The following is a 21671-nucleotide window of genomic DNA, read 5'->3' as shown; positions in this document are numbered from 1 at the left end:
GTCAAAGGTGTTAGGATAAAATACAAGGGTAAACATTGCATGGGGGACCTTGGCGAGTTCCGTGGCAGGCGAGGGTGAGCGAGGCAGAGGGAAAAACATGCCAGCCAGACAGAGCTTAAGTGAGAAGTTTTATCAGAAAGGGAAGGGGGTAGGAAAAAGAAACGAGGTAAAGAGACACAGGCAGAGAGAGGACAGAAGAGGGAGACAGGAAAAGTCTGCCCCAGGAGAACGGCAGGAAAGAGTGGAAGGAGAGCAGAAAAGAGAGAGGAAAGAGAGAAAGTGGGCAGAGGTCTTCCTTTAAAGGGGTCCTTTGCACCTGAGCTGACCAGGGCACTGCCTGAGTGCATTCTGCCAGGTGACAGGGGCAGGCCAGCATAATGCCTGAATCCTTACAAAAGGCTTAGTCCCCAGCTAGTGGCGATATTGAGATGATCACGACACCTGGATGGGGACACAGATCCGATCTTTACAGGGCGTGTCTTGTTCTTGGTACCTTCCTCTCTCTCTCTCTCTCTCTCTCTCTCTCTCTCTCTCTCTCTCTCTCTCTCTCTCTCTCTCTCTCTCTCTCTCTCTGCTTCTGCCACCACGTGAAGCTTCTCTATCATGCTCTGCCTCACCACACCCACAGTGATGGGGCCATGGGGCCAGCACTTAGGAGGCAGAGGCAGGTGGATCTCTGTGAGTTTGAGACCAGCCTGGTCTACAGAGCGAGTTTTAGGACAGACTCCAAAGCTACACAGAGAAAAGTTGATTTGCTCATTGACTAACACAAGCGCCCTCCCTCCCTGCCTTTCCCTATAGACACACAGGCTGGCCACCTCAAGAACAGAAAAGGAGTTTTATTGAAAACTATATACAGTTTGTCCAGGTCCTACCAGAGGCTGCAGTCAGAACCTGTCCCTCTTATACCTAGGGCAGTGTCTTGGTCCCTGATGGAGGAAGTCAGGGCTGAGACCAGGGTACCCACTGTGGATCTTCGTCTATGAACTGACAACTATAAATAGCCTGGAGGCGGTGGGCAGGGGACAGGGAATGGATCCCTAACCTGATCTAGTCACAGCCTCAAGAAGGGAACACTATTCTGAAACTCAGGCCCAGTGGACCAAGTGAGGTGTCCAGAAGCCCTCTGCTTCCAAGAGGCCTTCCAGAACATAGGGACAAACAGTCTCCCCGATTGCCCTGCCCCATGTGCCAGGCCCCATGAGCTTCAGAGGCGTGGCCTAGGGATGCTGGGCACCCTTCCTCCCAACACCGACTCAGGGTTCAGAGCACTGGAGCCATCCCCAAGTTGAGATGATGTTGGAGAGGTCACAGCACAAGGTCTAGGCCAGAGCCTCCCTCACAGGCAGGGGCAGCGTTGGGGGGGGTCAGGGTGTCCCACTGTAGGAATAGTCTGCTTTATTGTGCATCACAAGCCGGTCATCCACGAAGTAGAAGCTGTCAGACTGTGTCTCATATGGGTGACGAATCATCTCGCTAACTGCAAGAGAGGCCCGGCCAGGGCAAAGGTCAGGAACCTGAGCCATGCCACTGTCAGGACTTCAGGACTGGGATTGGGGGAGGCAGGGACAGATGCCTCCTGGTGGCGGAAGTGGTGCCAGGTAGGGGAGTGACCCAGGATGGGTGAACGGGGATTAGGCGTACAGGTACCACCCTCGTGCCCCACCCCTACGCCCGCACTTGGGCTCTGCATAGCCCCACTCACTTAGCTCCTCAGAGAGAGGCGGGAAGTCATAGATGTGCTCACAGGTGTTCTTGCTGCTGGGGATGCAGAAGCCGAAGTGGAAGTCGAAGCTTTTGAGGAGCTGGTTTCGGAAGTAGTGCCTCTCGATCATGCGGAAGTTGTTGACCGGCTTGTCTCCCACTGTGAACTCCACCCTGAGTTAAGACAAGGGGGCAGGGCTGAGAGCAGCCTCCGTGCCAACCAGCCAGCCAAAAGGGACCAGGCTCCAGGCAGACCACCAGTGAGAGGCTCTGGAAGGGTTGCTCCCGCCCTCTCATCACCCCCAGCCCTCACCCCAGCCCAGTGACTCACGTGGCTCCCACCTGCCTTAGGCGAAGGAAGGCGGGCGTGAACTGGTAGCGAACAAAGCGCCCTGCATTGGGGTCCAGGTCCCGCCGGTTGATGGGCAACCGTTCTGCAATGTACCCCAGCTGGGCTCAGTGGGCTTCAGGCTGGGGCCCTTGCCTCCTCCACCCTCCCCCAAGGGACTGTTTGAACGTTTCCAAACTCTCCAGAAGATTCTGGTACACTTTTTGTTGAATGGTGGTACCTAGAGGGCTCTATGTCAACAAGTCACCAATTTTCAGGGGTTCCCAGAGTCACAGGATGTACATAGGATCATGGGAGGTCTTTGGAACTGCAGTTTCCAGAAAGGCCAGCAGAGGGCAGGCTGGTCAACTAAACAATACTATGCTCCCAAGATGTCCACCCTGAGAAACAGTAGCAGAAAAAGAGGCCTGTCTGCCTACAGTCACCTGAGCATGTTGTGGTCCAAGCCTAGAGACTCTGCTCTGACCCTCTTGTGGCTCAAGAAACCTAGGGAGACCATTCTACTGTGTTTACCCACCTTTTCCTGTCAGTAGCCCCCCCTAGCCTACTCACCTGAGACAGGAGGCTTCTTGATTTCAAAGAGGACAGTGCCTGAGTCCATGTCCCGGATCTTGAACCTGACGAAGTCAATCTTGTAGATATTTTCCTCCGGGGAGCACAGGTAGTCTAGGGAAGATAGGCAGGTAAGCAAACCTACCCCAAGCACCACTGTCAACGTAGTTTCTGTGGAACCCCAAGGCTCTCTCTGATCCCTCTGGCCACTGCCCTCCAGAAAGAAAACCATGACCATTGGGGAGAAGTCTCCACACTGCAGGGAACAGAATTCTGCTATGAGGACACAGTCAGGGATTAACAGCTGGATCCTAGTGGCCTCAGAGGATCAGGCAAGGGAGGTCACCTCTACCAAGCCTTTCTTCCCACCCTCTAGTTGGGGGACCCTTATTTCAACCTCCACCCTGCCAAACTGGCACACATCCTTTGGACAAGTGCACCTCCTGTCCAAAGGGCGCATGCAGCTCTGCCTCTTTCTTTTGGGGGGGATTGAGGCAGGGTTTCTCTGTAGTTTTGGAGGCTGTCCTGGAACTTGCTCTGTAGACCAGGCTGGTCTAGAACTCTAGAGATCTGCCTGCCTCTGCCTCACGAGTGCTGGGACTAAAGGGGCGTGCCACCCCCCCCCACCCAGACGCAGCTCTGCCTCTTGAAGGAAGGCTGTTACAGCTCTCCCTGGACGTGCGCCCCACCCCCAGTACACACCCTGTGGCATGACATATGGATGCATCAGGCAAGGCTGATCTTGAGGGGACTTCCCCCTTGCACGGGTTTTTTGGGGCAGGCTGGTACCCCTTCCCTCTTCTCTTGTTCCCAGCCCCTCCTTCCATAAGCAGCTTATGTGAGCTCTGCTGACTCAAGCTCGGAGCCAGGCTATTGGGGGAGAAGAGGCCGACTGTGCTCAACAGATCCTCTGCTGCTCTCCCAATGGGAGGACATCTTAGCAAACAGGGAATCCTTAGAAGTCATCTTTCCTGCCTTGGCCCCGAGCCACCTTCAGGGATAAAGTGCTCTCTGGCTAAGCCAGAAAAGATTGTGGCGGGTGCAGCAGGGTATGAACGAGGCAAAGAGAGTCCTGGGCTCAGAAGGAAACCAGGAGAGCTAGGCATTGCTAGGGAGTCAATAGTCTGACCCTAACCACTCTTCTGTTGTTGCTATTCCTAAGTCAGGGGTCTCATGTAGCCTAGGCTAACCCTCAAACCCACTATATGGCAGATGCTGGCCTTGAACTCCTGTTCTTCCTGCTTCCTGCAACTTACTGTTCTCACAGAAGCAACTGCAAGTCCTAGGGGAGGCCCTGGCAAGAAATAGGAAGGAGGCTTGGGTGTTGTTAAGGTACCACATCCTCCCAGCTGACCCACAGAGGCCGGAAGTCACCCCTGGGCCACCTCCTATTCCTCTGTGGTTGAAAGAGGAAGTGAATCCGAAGTCATTCTCTCTTCCCTAGGGCAACCCCTCCAGGAAGCCCTCCTGACAGCCCTCTAGCACTTAGAGCCTGGCAGACACTATATAAAATTTTAGAGGGTGCTGAGCCCTGACCTGTCCACCACAGCTCAATAAAGTCTGCCCCAAAGCGACAGAAGATGCTGCAGAGGAAAGGGAGGACCGGACAGAACCTGGAAGCAGGATTCTAGCTGCCCAACTCCCAGGAAAAGCTCCCTTCTTACCCTGTGCCCAGCTTGGGAGCCTCTCCTCTCCCTGGGAACAACTTCTCACACCCAGACCTCAGTCTCTTACACTGCAGACTCAACCTCTGCCCTTACAGGAAGTGAGGATCCGGGGCTACCTAGGGCTCAGGACACTGCAGCCACTCCCTCCCCTCTAGAGAAAAAAATGGGGGCAGAGGGCCTAGGACCCAAGGTCAGACCAGAGTAATGGCTCAGAAGCCAGTTGCTCTCTCCCTGTAGCCACAAATAGCTCCCTAAGCCGGATTCAGGGCCTGGTAATCCAGGAACAGCAAACCTCAGACCTGTGTGATTAAGGTCAGAAGACAGCAGGCAAGGTAGAGAGGCCTGGAACGCTGTTTTCAAATCCCACACAGGAAAGCGCTCTCACAAGCTCTTGCCCTTGTTCAACCTCTGCAAGCCCTCCAAACTGGGAGACCCATGCTGCGACTTCACCTGGAGGCTTCCTTCGTTGCAAAATAAGCCTTCAGTTACCCAGGAGTGAGGCAGGTGATCCTGCCCTCCACCTATAGGGCTAAATTGAACTGTATGGGCTGCTGTCACAAAATGCAGCCCACTGGCTTCAACACCAGCCTGGCCCAGGCCCCTCCCTCCACTGATGCCTGCTTGGCTAAGGGAGGTCTAGCCAAGAATCTGCCGCTGCTGCCTAGCTCTGAAAGGAGGAGGGAGGCCCCTAGGGACCCACATGCACAAGCTCAGGCCTGCCATCCTGGTCTCCACAGCTGTGTGGGAGCCCTCAGTTCTGCTGCTCCTGCAGACCCACCCAGGCTTTAGGGTTCACTGTAGCACCTGTGTCCATCCCACAGAAAGGGAGCCCGAGCAGGTTGCTGGTGACCCACCCATTCCAAGGCAGTGTGCCACTCTCTCTCCAAATACCTTCCATTCCTCAAGGCTCAGCCAACCTTCTGCCAGAAGACTCTCTAGTCCTGTTCACCATCTGTAGTGACGCCTGCCTCTGCCCTGAATGCTCACTTATCTGCCTGCAGGCAGCTGCTCTGAACCAAGGCCTGTGTAGCCGCCAGTACTGTTGATAAAAAGCCCTGTTGACATAGCATGCCAAGCATTGTCCAAAATCAGGAGACAGGCTTTATTTCACAACAACCTTGAAGGAGGTAACATTGTTCCCATTTTACAGATGAAAGAGCATGCCCCTGGAAATGAAATTACATCCCCAAGGTCACACAACCAGTTATGGGGCAAAACTGGGACTCTAGTCCAGGCGGCACAGCTTGGAAAGAGCTCCAGAGGAAAATAGGCTTCCGTTGATGAGAGAGCCCTAGTTAAAAAAACAAGGACCAGCCAGTCCAGGCTTGGGATCACACACTCGCTTCCATGACCCAGCCCACAGCCAACAAACTGAAGCACCTGGATCAGTAACGTTCCTGGGTAGAGTATGGCCCTAGCCCTAATGGGGAAGCAGGGTGAGGGCGATTAACAGTCAGGGAGCCTGGGGGTATTCCTCGCCTCCACCTAGCCAGAGGGTAGGTGCTGAAGACAGACTGCCTGCCAGGCACACTCCTCCGTGACCAGCTTCAAAGGGTCCACAAGGGAAAGGGTTCAGATGCAACTGCAGCTCCACCTCCACCATGGGAAAAGGGGTGGGCCCCTTCAAAAGGAAGGAGTGAGGTGAAAAGAAGCCCTACTATATGTAGAGGAGGGGCGCATCAAGACACCAAAGAAAATAACAGAAATCTCAGGCTTGGAGGCAAAGGGAGAGCGTAAGGGGACACAGAGGAGGGGCACTGCGTGGGGGAGGGGTGAGCGCGGGGACCGGACTCTGAGCCTCGTGGGCCCCCTCCCGAGCTCTCCCTCCAGCCCGCGGGTGGCGCTCCCTTGCCGGTGCTCACCGCCGGTAATCCGCTGCAGCCCCAGCACGTCGTCCGGCCCGATGGGCTGCTTGCCCTGCAGCGGTCCCAGTCTGGGCCCCGGGCCTGGCTCTGGCTCCGACTCGGACCCGGACTCGGATTCCGCCCGAGGCTCCCGCGTGGGCTCCACACTCCGGTTCGAGGCCCCTGGAGTGGGCTCCGCCCCCGGCCCGGTCCCGCCGCCGCCCTTCTTCACCTTCATGGCCTCCCGGGGCCGCGGATCCTCGCCTGCTGCTATCGCCGCGGCTGCTTGTGCTGGCTGGAGCCTGGGGAAGGGGGAGCGTCCGCCGCCCCACCCCCGGCCGGGCCCCAGGTGCCGTCCCGCCTTGGCCACGCCCATATCGGGTGCGTCATGCATGCTCCGCCCACCGACTGGCATCTCCGGGGTAGTCAGGAACCTAGGGTCCTCTTGAACTTCACCGTTCTTTTGGACAATGTAAGGGATACTGAAAACCTCTCCTCTTTTTCTCTGGGTTCCAGCCTCAAGGTCTTTCCCTGATAGCTTCGCCCTGACTCCAGTTCAAGTCTCAACATCCCACACCCACCCAGTTCTAAAGTACTTCCTCTCAGTTTCCAGCTAACCAGCCTGGTTTTTTTTTCTAATGCATTAGGCAAAATTATTTGTATGTGTTCCCTGACCTTTGCTCCTCAAAGGCCAGCTCTATGAAAGCAACGATGCTCTATACTCTGTTCTCTATAACACTCCAGTGCTAGCATAGTGCTCCTGGCAGCCAGTATCCAGTATTTTCCTTTGTTGAACTGATGAGTTAATATCCCAGGGCTGTCACTGGCTCAAGATATTCCTCCCTAGAATTCCTGCTAAAAAGCAGAAGCAGATATTCACGGTTTTAGGCACTCTACAACATGAAAACACCACATCCCAGGTGTCTAGCCATCCCCAGACTCTACAGGACGAAGCAGGAAGGGCAGACACCCAGCCAGGGGGCCGTGGAAGACCTGTGAGCTCAGGGCAGATCAGACTGCTTCTCAGGCGAGTGAAAGTAATGATGTGCCAAACCAGCTCATATCAACCAACGTTTATTAACAGCCTAATACATATTTTTAAGGAGCCCAATATACAGAACACTTTCACATGCTTATCACATTTAATCCAACGCCCTTCTGAGAGTGACGTCATCATCAGTGCTTTCCGACAGATGAAAACCTGAGGCTCAGTGAGAAGAGCTGCTTATGTAAAGCTCTCCAGTCCCTCAGTGCAGCAGGAGTCTGATTCAGGTCTGTTGGATTCTGAGTCAGAAGTGTTTCCTCCTGTACCACACTACCTCTCTGAAAGGGTAGAGGGGAACCTTAGCCATGAGGCAGAACCAGGTCCTAAGCTGCTGCCTCCTACACCAGGCTAGGCTGTACCCAATGACCTACACCAGTCAGGAAGGAAAGGAAGGAGGGAGAAAGTCCTAGAAGTGGAGAGGAGGGAGCTACAATTCAACCCAAGGATTTCCCCTAAATCCACCCCTCAGTGCCATAGTATGCTGTGTGGACAGGCTGGACGGACAAGGTACCGCTGCCCAGGGGTAAACAGGCAAAGGCCTTTCAGTTCAAGCCAGTGGGCTAGTGAGGGAAGGGAAGGGGAAGTCCATCATAGAGTGTCATCCTTTGGTTGGTGGAGAGCCAACAGAGAAGAATGAAGACAAACCATCGGACCTCATCTTGGCCTCTCAGCCCAACACTCCTAGCTTGGCCAGGCAGAAGGCTTCCTCTGACATGCCATCCATTTCAGTCTATCTTCTCAGGCTTTTTCCAGGACTTGTGAGCTTCCAGAAAGATCTTTACCAGAGACAGGAGGATGGGCACAGCCATAGGCAGGAAAAGTGGGATATAGATAGCAAATTTCTGGTCATCAGGGAAATACAAGAGGTGGAGGAGAGAGGGATCAAAAAAGGCACGCTCAGAAGATGTCACAGCTTCCTGGCTGGCCACAAAGGCAGATGACAGGTGCCCAAGGGCCAACTCCTCCGCTGCCTTCTGAACTGCGGCCACAGCCCTATAAACCTAGGAAGGGGAAGGGATGGGAGTTAGCAATATGTCCCGGACACGGGGCAGGGGAAGAGTGCTGGCCTCTTAGTATCCTCTGTCTCCCAGGGAAGTTTCCTGGAGTCTACCCAAGCTATGTGGAAGTTAGTCAAAAAGGGCTGTTGTTTATTTTCTGAGGGTCAGCTTGAAACTTTCATTTGTTCCTACCTAGACTCCCATGGGAGCTGGCATGGCTTCCAAGGGAAGCCTGAGGTATTTATTTATGGATGGCATGCTCACAAGCACCCTGGCCCATCCCTTCCTGGCCCATTTACCTCAGATGCCACATCATCCTTGATGACAATGTTGCTGATCTTGCCCAGAAGCTGGGCCAGGGAGGTGAGGGTGGTGGTGGCTGTGGCCAGGTTCTCCACTGACCGAGCCCAGAGCAATCGGTCCAGCTCCCAAGTCATGAGGCCTTCATTCTTTGGTCCCGAGAGCAGGCATTTTGGAGGCACCTGGGGCTGAGCAATCCCAAAGAGAAGCCTGTGGGAACGGCACCGGGAGATCAAAGTTGCTAAGATTCCCACAGTCTCTGTCCTAAGCCAGTCACTTTTGGTTTCCCTGAGAACCACAGAGGTGGAGAGAAGAGCAACAGCAAACAAACCAAACCCTACCTCCACCAAGTATCCTCATTTCCACACTGGAGCTCCAAGATCTTGTCTGAAAATGGTGCTGGGGTTTGAGTGTTTCTTTAGCTCCAACTTAGCTTGGTTCCCTCCCTTTCTTTGAGTAAATGGACTCCGTGGGACAGGGATGGCAGGCCCATTTTTGACAAGACAGTCCTGATTAGCCCAGAAGTTACCTTAGCATCTTCAATGGAGAGCATCAGATGACTGCCCTCAATTCATGGGTTAGCACAAAATAAATAACTATTTTCTTAAAAACAAAAACAAAGCAAGGGGCTGGAGGGATGGCTCACTGGCTGCTCTTCCATAGGGGCTGGGTTCGATTGCCAGCGCCCACCTGAAGGCTCACAACCATCTGTAACTCCAATTCCAGGAGATCCAATGCTCTATTCTGGTCTCTGTGGACACTAGGTCTACATGCAGGCAGACTATCCACACACATAAAGTAAAAAAATAAAATAAAAAATGACGAGACAAGTTGCTCGTGCTCTCAATCTCTGTGGTTTTTGTTTTTTTGTTTTTTTTTTTGAGACAGAGTTTCTCCTTTGTGGCTCTAGCTGTCCTTGAACTCACTCTGTAGACCAGGCTGGCCATGAACTCACAGAAATCTGCCTGCCTCTGCCTCCCGGTGCTGAGATTAAAGGTGTATGCAACAGTTGTTCTCTCTTAGACACCCCTAATCAAACACGGAAAGCTGGCTTCTATTTTTCTGAAGGCAGGTTTTGCCAGCTGCTTGTCCTCCTTAGGAGAAGGACCACTTGGGAATTTTTCTTGGTCTTGCTTGGGGGTCTAGGCACAGCCATGGCACTCCACAGCATTCCCCCAGGCGACAGTTCATTCTGCTATATCTCGCCTATATCCAAAGAGACTATGGCTACAGCATCCATGGGCACAGCCCCAAGGGATCATGCAGGTCTCACCTCAGCTGAGCCAGGAACACCTCCATCACTAGCTCCATGTCCACCTCAACTCTCACTGGCAGATCAGAGGCATTGTAGATTTTGGGATCAACGTTGTATATCTGAAAATGGGGAACGAAATAACCTAAATACCACACAGGACCATGCACGTTTCTGCTTAGTATTCAGAAGTCACAAAAGAAAAGGAAGATATGGCATCTGGTATTCACATGCTATAAATCCCAGGGGCACAGCACTCCCCCCCTTTTTAAAATTTTAAGTACCCATGTACTTAAGTACAAAAGAAGCTTCAAGTATATTATTCTAATTGCCCCCTCAGAAATCCTATGACATTCAAAGCAATTATCCTAGTTTAGCATTCCTACCCACAGACCAGAGGATAAAGGAGAGAAGGGTCCCACCATTGCAAGACTCCCCAGGGAAGCCAAGCGCTAAGGTGGACAGACTAGCCTCCAGTGCAAACTGATACGTCACGGTGACTATTACCATAATGCCACCCCAGCGGGGACTGTGGAAGGCATTGGTGGCCACCGGAGCCCCATCCTTGTCCTGAATGTACAGAGGGGAGTGGGCAAGCTCAGGCACATACAGTAGAAAGTTGAGCACAGGGTACAGGGAGGCAGCACTGGATCCTGTGGTACAAACAGAGGAGTTAGGACACCAAAACATGTGACTCCAGGCTCAGCCTCTTCCTGGCTGGTAGGACCCTATTCCCCCAAATGACACTCACTAGGACACTCTCTACTCCACAAGGGTGGGACAGAGTCCTTAACCCCCAAATATCCCTGGCTTTCTGCCCTCTAAGAGTCCACTCTCCACTGTCTACAATAGCTTTCCTGGACACTGACAAGAGGAATTTCAGCTCTGTAACTGGCTTTAGGCTGACACCTGTAGGCTCTCTGCTCTCCCTCACAACCCTTCACCCCAGGCTACAGCACACACTCCTTACCACAGTCCTTAATGGTCTGGTGCATGCTGGCCTCATCTTTGGTCACCCACTCACATTTCAGCTTCCTAAACTACTCCAAGCTCCCTCAGTTTCTATGTTCTTTCTCTTCTTTGTCTAGGCTTGTTCCTATTGCCCTAACAGCCCTCTTGTCTCTGTCCTCACACGGCCACAAAGCATCCTCTGGCTAATGATGTGGACTGAATGAAGTAATAAAGAAAGGAGGATGTGCCACCCCTCTTAAACGATGGGTCCATACTTAGCAACACATTTAGCTTTGGTCTGCCTGTATTATAGCTCTTCACCACACGCCCCAGGGCTCCTTCCCTCCAGATGAAAGATTACAATCCTAGCTTCAAGGTTACCCTAATTCAATGAGCACAACTGTCCATTCAAATTCTGCTTTGCACTGGTGCGTGACACCATACCTGATGACCTGAATCTAATCCCCAGGACCTACATAATGGAAAGAGAAGATGAATTTTTTGTTTGTTTGTGTTTTTGGTTTTTGAGACAGGGTTTCTCCATAGCTTTGGAACCTGTCCTGGAACTCACTCTGTAGACCAGGGCTGTTCTCGAACTCACAGAGATTCATCCGCCTCTGCCACCTGAATGTGCCACCACCTCCCAGCTTGAGAAGATGAACTTTTACAAGTGGTACTCTGGTCTCCATATGCATATCACACAGTCCCTCCAACATTCACAAAACACATAAATAAATGCTAAAAGAAAAATCAAGGGTCTGGAGGATTGGCTCAGTGTTTAAGAACACTGGCTGTTCTTCCAGAGGACCTGGGTTCAATTTCCCAGCACCCACATGGCAACTCACAACTGCTTGTAACTCCAATTCCAGGGGATCTGACACCATCACACAGATATACATGCAGGCAAAACATCAATGAACATGAAATAAAAAATAACTCATTTAAAAAAAGGAAAGAGCCAGGCGGTGGTGGTTCACACCTTTAATCCCAGCAGAGGCAGAGGCAGGCAGGTCTCTGTGAGTTTGAGGCCAGCCTGGTCAACAAGAGTTAGTTCCAGGACAGCTTCCAAAGCCACAGAGAAACCCTGTCTCCAAAAAACAACAACAACAAAAAAAAAAAAAAAAAAAAAAAAGAAAGAAAGGAAGAAAAGAAAAACCAAATTCCACTTTTAAAGACTAGGGATGTAACTCAGCGGTAGCATATATGTCTGGCATGCACAAGAGCCTGGGTTCAGTCCCCAGACCTGAGGGAAGAAAATTACAGTGTTATTTTTTTTTAAGCTGGGTGTGGTGGCACATGCCTATAATCTCAGCTTGGGGAGGTGGAAGCAGGAGGATTAGGAGTTCGAGGCTTTCTTGGCTACACAGTGAGCATGAAGCCAACCTAGGATATATAAGACCCTGTCTCAACAACCAAAGGGAAAGATGAGAGAGAGTGAGAGGATGAGAGAGACAGACAGACAGACAGACACACTGACTAATTCTTCCCAGTCCAGAAAGACCAACCCAACCTAGAAACCATCAAATCACACAACCCACCTCCAACCCCATACTATGCCTACAGTGTTTCTCCCTGGCCTGGCAGAAGGCCTCTTCAGGGACTCACCCAGCCGGGACTCCACAGGGTTGATGACATGGGGGAGGCTGTGCATGGCCAAGTAGTAGCTAGATGAGGCTGGGTCAAAGCGGGGGTTCACTCCCAACATGGCATAGTAAAGGATCTGTGGCACAAAGAAGAACATGCTACTTCTGTTCTCCGTACATGCATTAAGAGTCTACTTTCTCTAAGAAAAGGGCAGAGGTACCTTGTAAAGATACATTCAGGACAAGGCAAAATATACAAGACAAAGTCAGGCTTCAGAGGAAATAGGTATATGGAAGAAAATAACAAAATCAAGGGAAAGTTAGCATACTAAACACATACTTAGAAAACCACATATTTTACCAGGTTTCTAAACAGCCAAAGGGGAAACAAAAAAAAACATAACTCAGTGTTCACAAGATCCAATCCAGCCCCCTCTTCAGAGACAGCCACTCCCAGTATCTGGCCCTGATAAACAGCCTCCCACATTTTCCCTACAAAGACAGAATGTGACAGGGAATGCAAGTAGCATTCCTTACGGCTTTATTGTTACAGGGCTCACATATTTCAGAAAGCTTTTTTTTTTTTTTTTAGTAAATTCCTTAAGGGAGGTTGATGACTTTAATATCTAGATGCAACTGCTTGAATAAGTTCCAGAGAGAATCCTAAGGAAGTTGCTTTGTTAAACAGTTCTGATGGAACTCCTTAGTCAGATACCAAGGAAGGAAGCACACCAGAACCTGCCCTTAAGGGATCAATGAACAGGTACAGCGCTCCCCACAAGCTGCACACCTGTACCTGCTCACATAACACTGCCCCACACACAGCTATGCGAGCAAACCATCACGCTGTAAGACATGAAGAGCAGACATCCTTGTAAACACTAAATGTGTACAGACTTTGAAAAAAAGTTCTTTAACTCACGCCCGGTCTTACCTGAGAGTCCACAGAGAAATTGCCAGCAGCACTGAGGGCATTCAGGAAAGGCTGCACATACCGCTGGACGGCTCCCTTGATGTCCCAGTGGACGTCATGGGACTTGGGGTCCGGGTTGAGTAAACTGAAAGTGATCTCATAGCCTATAAAAAGAGGAGTCATGGATAGGAGAAGGTGCCAGAAGGAACCAGAGGATAGACGTGAGGTAAGGAACACCACTGCGTACTTTAAGAAAAAAACAAGGGAGGGGGGAGGCTGGGGAGAGGGCTCAGAGGTTAAGAGCACTGGCTGCTCTTCCAGAGGTCCTGAGTTCAATTCCCAGCAACCACATGGTGGCTGACAGCTATCTATAATAAGATCTGGTGCTCTCTTCTGGCCTACAGGGATACATGCAGGCAGAACACTGTATAATAATAAATAAATAAATCTTGGGAAAAAAAGAGGGTCAGGCAGTAGTGGTGCATGCCTTTAATCCCAGCACTTGGGAGGTAGAGACAGGTGGATCTCTGTGAGTTGGAGACCACCCTGGTCTACAAGAGCTAGTTCTAAAAACAAAAAACAAAAAAGGGCTGGGTGGGGGTGGGGTGGGGGGAGTGGGGGTGTACACCTTCAATCACACTTCAATCCCAGCACTCAGGAGGCAGAGGCAGGCTGATTTCTGTTGTGAGTTCAAGGCCAGGCTGGTCTACAGAGCGAGTTCCAGGACAGCCAGGGTTACACAGAGAAAACCTGTCTCAAAAACAAAATAAAACAACCCAGCACTCAGGAGGCAGAGGCAGGTGGATCTCGGTGAATTTGAGACCAGCTTGGTCTACAAGAGCTAGTTCCAGGACAGACTCCAAAGCCACAGAGAAACCCTGTCTTGAAAAACAAAACAAAACAAAAAATGGGAGAAGCAAAACATGGTGGCTCCTGCCTTAAATCACAGCACTTCAAAGGCAGAAGCAGACGCAGGAGGATTTCTGTTAGTATTTCTGTTAGTTAGAGGCTAGCCTGGTCTACAGAGTGAGTTTCAAGACAGCTATAGCTGCCTCCAAAAAAAAAGAAAGCCAGGCCTTTAATCCCAGCACTTGGAAGGCAGAGGCCAGTGGATCTCTGTGAGTTTGAGGCCAGCCTGGTCTATAGAGCAAGTTCCAGGATAGCCAGGACTGTTACCCAGAGAAACCCTGACTCAGGGTAAAAGAAAAAAATGGAGGGACTGGAGAAAGGGTTCATAGCTTTAAAGCACTGTTGCACTTGCAGAGGACCCAGGTTCAACTCCTAACACCTATATGGTGGCTCACAACCACGTTAACTCCAGTTCCAGAGAATCCCACACCCTCTGACCTCCAAGCATCCACACCATACATTACATACATGCAGACAAAACAGCCATATGCATAAAATCAATAAATCTAAAAATGTTTTTGAAAATGGAGACCAGAAAAGAAAAAGCAGTTGGCACAGATTCCCCCACTGTCCCACTGGCTCATTTCTCCTCCCTTCCTGTAACAAAGCCCAGAGCCCTACCCAAGCTGGACTTGAGAGGCCTCCTCTTGTCGGAGCTCCACTTGTCCTCAGGGAGGTGGTCAGCCAGAGCAGCAGCAAGCACATCCTCTGTCAAAGACATGGCCTGGGCTACTTGGACTATGCGACGGCCAATGATGTTGAAGGCTTCCCGATGCATTATTCCCCGCACAACGGCTGTCCTCTCAGGCCCAATGTAGCTCATCATGTCCTGTGCAGGGTACAGAGGGATGGAAGACCATGGCCCAGGGAAGAAAGCACAAAGGCGCTTTCTCTTACCCCCCCCACCCCACCGATTTTTGAGAGAGCCTCTTGTTACATAACCCAGGCGGGCCTGCAATTTGAGAGTCTCTGGCCTCAGCTTTCCAAATGATGGAATTACAGGCAAGAACCATTATGCCCAGCTCTGGCTCCTGTCTTAAGGAATTTGGCCTATTGCTACCAGTCAAAAGGTTGCACCACTCTCTAGACTTGTAGAGAGCTGTTTTTTCTCTTTTTTGTTGTGTTTATAAAGATAGAGTTTGTGCTGGAGATGTGGCTCAAAGGTTAACAGCACTGGCTGCTCTTCCAGAGAACCCAGGTTCTATTCCCAGCACCTACTTGGTGGCTCACAACTGTCTGTAACTCCAGTTCTAGGGGATCTGATACCTCCACCTGCCAGACATACACACAGGCAAAACAATCATACACATAGAATGAAATGAAATTTAAGAAGCAAAGGTTTATTTTTTTTTTTTTTGATTTTTCGAGACAGGGTTTCTCTGTGTAGTTTTGGAGGCTGTCCTGGCACTCGCTCTGTAGACCAGGGTGGCCTCGAACTCACAGAGATCTGCCTGCCTCTGCCTCCCGAGTGCTGGGATTAAAGGCGTGCGCCACCAACGCCCGGCTGCAAAGGTTTATTTTTTATTTCATATGTATGAGTTTTTGCATACATATATGTATGTGCATCTTGGGGATGCCTGGTAATCAGGGAGTCCTGAAGACAGCATTGGATCCCCTAGGATTGGAGTTAGACAGTTGAGAGCCACCATGTGTGTGCTGGGAACTGAAACTGGGTCCTCAGCAAGAGCAGCAAACACTCTTAACACTGAGTCATTTCTCCGTTTTTTAAAAAGTCTCACATACCAGGCTGGCCTTGAGCTATGCAGCTGAGGATGAACTTGAACTCTTGACCCTCCTGCCTCCACCTCTCCAGTTATAGGCATGTACCACCATGCCTTTTTTTTCATGGTGTCTTCTTCATTAACTTAGCATGCCTGAGCATTAAGCTTATATGAGTAATCTCATAATATTTCCATTCCTTTTTCCTTCCCAGTAGACACAGGTGCAGTCAACATGTAAATCTTTAGGAACTGGTAAAACCGTGTCCTAGAAACCAAGAGATGGCATGCCAAGCAAGAGAAGCAGATTCAATGAACAAGTTAGAGGGTGGCCTCTGAGAAAGGCACATGGCCAGAGGTAGGTGTGCACACAGCATTACACCTAAGGCGGATGAGCCTGAAGCAACAGATGTCGGCTGGGCAGTGGTGGCGCACACCTTTAATCCCAGCTCTCGGGAGGCCGCGGCAGGTGGATCTCTGTGAGTTTGAGGCCCCGCTGGTCTATAGAGAGAGTTCCAGGACAGGTTCCAAAGCTACACAGAGAAAAAAACCTATCTGGAAAAAAATATGTTCACCACTAAGAGGACAGACATTAAACTTGTTTATACAGTGCCACGTCATTACAAATGGCTCTCTAAAATACCAAAGAAAAATCAAAGCAGCAAAAGAATGTACTGTATCATATATCTATATTTTAAAATATGTAAAATTGGCTTGGGTTGGTGGTACACACCGTCATTTCTAGAACTTAGGAAGCAGAGGCAAGTGAAGTTGTGTGAGTTCGAGGCCAATCTGGTCTACATAGTGAGTTCCAGGACAGTCAGGGCTACATCATAGAGACCACGAACCAAAAAAAATTTAAAAATTTAAAAAAGGAAAATTGGACTGGAAGTATCAGGAAGCCCTAGGTTTAAGCCTTGGGACTACATACACGGGCACAGTGGCGCATGCCTGTAATTCCAGCTCTTGTGAAGTAGATAGAGGAGGACAGGAAATTCAAGGCCACTCTTGGCTACAAACTGAGGCCAGCCCTGGTTACATGAGACACTGTTGATAAAAAACAAATGATCACTGGCACTTTAACCACACAGCAGTCTCTGGTTTAAAAAGACCCAAGTTGATATAAGTGAATAATGGCACTGGTATGCTTATGGTAAAATGTGGAACTTGCTGTAGCATGTGGGAGCTACAGGCAGCACCTGCACCCCCACAGGAAGCTGGCCTGGGAGAGGATGAGCTGACAGAAAAGGCAAGTGGTCAGCGGTTCTTCTCACCCTACCTGGGGAAGAAGGGAGGAGTGTTCGGAGATCACGTACACAGTCAGGGAGCCCTCTGCTTGCTTCTCCGGCTTAAATAACACGGCTTCTGCCTCTGGGGATAACAGTTGTGACACACCCAAAGCAACATTATTACAGCTTCTCCAGAACCCCAAGGTTCTTGAGACACCCCTCCACTCATACTCAACAAATGCTGCAGCCAGGCTTGAGCAGGCCACTCCAGCTTCCAGCCCATAGGGGGACTGGGCTGAACCAAGGCATCTTCCCAGCTTTCTCAGAGAAGCTTTGGAAGTTAAGACACAGCATGGAAATCACACTTAGCAGATGTCCTAGTTAGGGGACTTTTGATGAAACACCATGAGCAAAGCTACCCCCGGAAGGAAAGGGTTTATTTCCATCACTGAGGGAAGTCAGGGCAGGAACTCAAATGGGACAGGAACCTGGAAGCAGGAGCTGATGCAGAGACCTCAGTGGAGTACTGCTTACTGGCCTGCTCAGTCTGCTTTCTTATAGAACCCAAGATCACTACACCAGAGCGGGCACCACACACAATGGGCTGGGCTCTCCCCATCAATCACTAGTAAGAAAATGCCTTACAGTTGGATCTTACAGAGGCATTTTCTCAGTTTGAGGGTCCCTCCTTTCAGATGACTATCTTGTGTCATGTTGGCATAAAACTAGCCAGCACAGGAGAGCAGAAGGAAAGAAAGTGACTCATCAAAACTGTCCTACCATGTACACTGCCTAGTGACAGTGCCTCCTCCTCATGATCCAAAGCTCTCCGGTAGGCCTTCTGGAATCGGCACTTGATTTTCAATTTGTCTGTAAGGAAGAACATGTGAAGGGTATTTAGACCTCACCTTCCTGCTTAGCTGGGCACTTCCAGCATTAAGGTCACCAGGATAGCTCTTCAGAGAAAAGAGCAGGTACCAAGCAGTGACAGCCACTGAAATCATTTCTGCAAAGATGACAGTAGACACATGACATTCACTTCACCCTTTTACCCCAGCTCTTGTCTCTTCCTGTGAGCTCACTGGTCCTCTAGCCAGAAATCTCCAAACTGGGGGAGATAATTTCAATGTACATTATATCGATTGGAGAGAGGAGAAAAACCATGTAGTAACTAGTTAAATATGCATTGATGAAAACCAAAGCACTAAGTACAATTTAGGAAGTCAGTGATAAAATAAGGATGCCTGCTGTCTCCTCTGTGGTCCAGGGTTACTCAGCATTGTCCTCTGTGAAGGTCCTGACCTATGTAAAAAGAAAGGAAAATGGTCAGGTAGTGGTGGTGGCACACACCTTTAATTCCAGCACTCTGGGGGCAGAGGCAGGTGGTTCCAGGACAGGCTCCAAAGCTACAGAGAAATCCAGTCTTAAAAATAAAGAAACAAAGAAGGAAGGAAGAGAGAGAAAGAAAGGAAAATGAGGGCTGGAGAGATGGCTCAGAGGTTAAGATCATTGGCTGTTCTTCCAGAGGACCTGAGTTCAAGTCCCAGAAACTACATGGTGACTCACAACCATCTGTAATGAGATCTGGTGCCCTCTTCTGGCCTGCAGGCATACATGGAAGCAGAAAACTACACATAATAAATAAAAATAAATCTTTAAAAAAAAAAAAGGAAAATGAAACCTAAACAATTCAGAAGAGGGCTGCAGAGATGACTCAATGGATAGAGTGTGCTACACAAGCATAAAGAGCGTGCTGCACAAACCGGGCGTTGGTGGCGCACGCCTTTTATCCCAGCACTCAGGAGGCAGCCGGATCTCTGTGAGCTTGAGGCCAGCTTGGTCTACAGAGCGAGTTCCAGGAAAGCCACAGCTGTTACACAGAGAAACCCTGTCTTGAAAATAAAAAACAAACCTATCGGTTAAACCCCTCTCCCACCTTTCTTTCCTCTCTGGCAGGTGAGGATGGAATCCAGGATCTCCTGTGCCACTACCACTAAACCAAACTCCAGTCTCACATTTCTTTGCCTGTTTCTTTCTTCCTTATGTGACTATAGACTTCTTGAAAACATTGCCAATTTATTATTCATCCTCAAGTTCTGGTACCTAATCAAGTGCCTAACAACAAAACATATGAGGTTAGAATGACCAGGGCCTGAATACATACCCGGTCTAACTTCAGACTCGTGTTCTTTCAGGTACAGCCTGCTTTCTCTATATACTGATGGGTAGCAACTGATACTGATAAGATAGCATAATTCACCTTATGAGTTAAATTACTGTAACAACAGAAACTAAACTTAAGGCCAACTCCTCCCTTCCTAAATAAGCACTTGTTCATTACAAAAGAGATTTTCTTGGGGGGGGGGGTCGAAGGGGACAGGGAGATGACTCAGTGAGGGTACCTGCTACCAAACCTGATGACCATTCCCCCAGACCCATGTGGTGGAAGGAGAAATGACCTCCACAAGGTGTTCCACGGTGCGCGTGGACACACACACACACAATGTATTACAACATTTTAAAGTTATGACACGCCCACGCTCCTCCTATGGAATCCAACTCTAGGTTTTGGGTCTGGCTCAGACGGAAAAAGCAGCCCTGACCTGACACCCTCTCTCAAGGGAACTCACATTTCAGAGGGATCTCTCGCTCATGCACAACGGTGAAGGGTAGCTTCTGCTGGTCGTCCAGGGGCACAGAGTCCCGAGTAAACACAACTGTAACTGGCACCATGAGCCGGAGCTGCGCGAAGGAGAGCATCGGGGTTTTAGCGACCTTGCGGTGGGCTGCTCCCCCTTCACCCGGGTCCTCCTCACTCAAGTCTCACCTGCAGGGCATTCAGCCCACTGATCTGGGAGTAAGGCAACGAGGCCCGGTAGGTCTCCGTGGTCTTCCACCAGAGCGGCAGTCCCAGCAGGATGGCCACCGCGGCGAAGAACAGCGCGGCGCGCTTGCCCCGGACCACCTCTGAGGGCACAAGGGGACGACTGAGGCTCTGGAACCAGGGTGCGATGCCCGCCACACCGCGATCGCAGAGAAGTGTGGGCTGCCAGGGTCCCCATGCGAAGCCGCTCCCGCGTGGCGTGCCCCCGAACCCAGGATGGAGGGACCTGTCTGGCTTCTCGCGCCCCACCCACACATTCCGTCCGCGAGACCTCCCCGCCTCTCCCTTCTCCCGAAATCCACCGCACCTAGGTCGGTAGCCGCGGCCCCCGTGGCCGCCATGCTCGCTTCCGGCTGCCCAGGTCGCCGAGGGGCGGAGCCTCGTGAGTTTCCTCCAATAGGAAGCCCCAGTATGAAGGGGCGTGACCACGGCGCTAGACCGCGGCCAATTGCGAGCGACACTCTAGATGCAGAGGAGTGCGCAGGCGGAGCCTGTGAGCGGGTATCCGCCAGGCAGGACTCTTGATCTGAACCTTGCTTTCCCAGGGACGTGCTCCGCATTGCCTAGCTCAGAGAGAAGGCAAGACTCGCTAAGTACCCCAGACTGGCCCTCAGGTTCTGGGTGAGACCCTTGCCTGGGCTTCTCCTGTGCAGGGGATTACAGACATGCATCCCCATCCCCTCCCTCCCCCAGAGAAAGGAAATATTTATTTCAGTGAAGCCAAGATTATCAAGAGCCTGGATCCGGAAAAGCTTTCTGATGTCATCCCTAGCATAGGGTTTCTCTTCGGAACACCGGCTCTTTGAAGCTTAAAGACAGAACTGACAAAACAGTAACGTTTTAGCATGATTGGCTACTCTGGGATTAATTTTATTTTAACTGATTTAGTTAGTTTTGAGACGGATTTCCCTACATGACCCAGAAGGATCAAGTGAGCCTGTCCCCAGTGTCTCCTAAGTAGCTGAGACTACAGGCACAGGTCACCACATCCAGCTTTTGGAATTTAAAAATTGGTTCCAATTTGGAAAAGTCAGTATGCTTAATTTAAAATTCCTGATGACTCTGGCTCAAATCCTGGTTTAGCTTATTACCTAACAGCGGCTCTGAGCCTGTTTCCCCCTATGAAAAAGACTATAGTGCCTACTTTACAGAGCCGTGTTAACACACAGTGGTTAAAAGCTCACTGCAACTGCTGAGTTAGCTGCTCTTTTGTCATAAGGTCAGGCCACACAGAACAGAGCAGCAATAATTTCTCGAGTTCACAGGACACAGCCAGTCCAGTGTAACCCTACCTCACACCCTAACCCAGTGGTAAACATTGAGCACAAGGTCCTATCAGTTCTAACGTTGCCCTCAGACTCTCAAATGGATCCCTTCTGTACGTGGAAGTGGGCCATAGCCCTTGGCAAGCTCCTAGATACCCTACTCAACTCTGGCAGCCCAGAGTCTTGGAAGGTTTTCTTATTGGAAAGGGCCTAAGTGCACGCTCATCCCTAAATGTGTCAGGCCCCAGCAGGAATCAACGATGAGATGGAAGAGAACTGGCCTACCCTCATCACTGCTTGTCCTGTTGACTCCCTGCTTTGAGCCCTGCATAAAATGTTTCAGGAGTTGCTCCTTGTGCTACAGCTGCAGTCCAGTGCCTTTGATGTGGCAGTCCCTGGAAGACTTGTAGCCCCCATAACACCCTCTTACAACTCCACTCCAGCTTTGGAGATGATCAGGTAGGAGTCTCAACTGGGGATGGTGAGCCAGGTGAACCCTTCCTCTATA

The 21671-nt window shown here is 50.6% G+C and overlaps 2 protein-coding genes across 3 annotated transcripts; both read right to left on the bottom strand.

Annotated features, from left to right (window-relative positions):
• Positions 1-819: 819 nt before the first annotated feature.
• Positions 820-6456, bottom strand: Unc119 (unc-119 lipid binding chaperone). Of its 2 annotated transcripts, none has more exons than XM_005077014.4 (5): positions 6135-6456; positions 2606-2719; positions 2036-2138; positions 1706-1878; positions 820-1480 (listed from the first exon to the last, which is right to left on the bottom strand). In XM_005077014.4, exons 1-5 carry the CDS (start codon positions 6352-6354, stop codon positions 1368-1370), a joined length of 723 nt encoding a protein of 240 aa, XP_005077071.3. In that variant the 5' UTR covers positions 6355-6456; the 3' UTR covers positions 820-1367. The 2 variants fall into 2 exon arrangements, with proteins under 2 accessions (XP_005077071.3, XP_021086813.1); XM_021231154.2 differs by lacking the exon at positions 6135-6456 and adding an exon at positions 5164-5186.
• Positions 6457-7174: 718 nt separating this feature from the next.
• Positions 7175-20361, bottom strand: Pigs (phosphatidylinositol glycan anchor biosynthesis class S). Its single transcript, XM_005077015.4, has 12 exons — positions 20206-20361; positions 19842-19981; positions 19645-19756; positions 17795-17884; positions 17065-17156; positions 14689-14896; positions 13180-13322; positions 12268-12382; positions 10219-10364; positions 9733-9833; positions 8459-8669; positions 7175-8162 (listed from the first exon to the last, which is right to left on the bottom strand). Exons 1-12 carry the CDS (start codon positions 20237-20239, stop codon positions 7887-7889), a joined length of 1668 nt encoding a protein of 555 aa, XP_005077072.1. The 5' UTR covers positions 20240-20361; the 3' UTR covers positions 7175-7886.
• Positions 20362-21671: the final 1310 nt, after the last annotated feature.

The sequence above is a fragment of the Mesocricetus auratus genome, unplaced genomic scaffold, assembly GCF_017639785.1.
Source record: "Mesocricetus auratus isolate SY011 unplaced genomic scaffold, BCM_Maur_2.0 Super-Scaffold_100007, whole genome shotgun sequence".
NCBI classification, from domain to species: Eukaryota; Metazoa; Chordata; class Mammalia; order Rodentia; family Cricetidae; genus Mesocricetus; species Mesocricetus auratus.
Note: the sequence above shows the minus strand (reverse complement) of the source record. Positions and strands in the feature narration are given on the sequence as shown.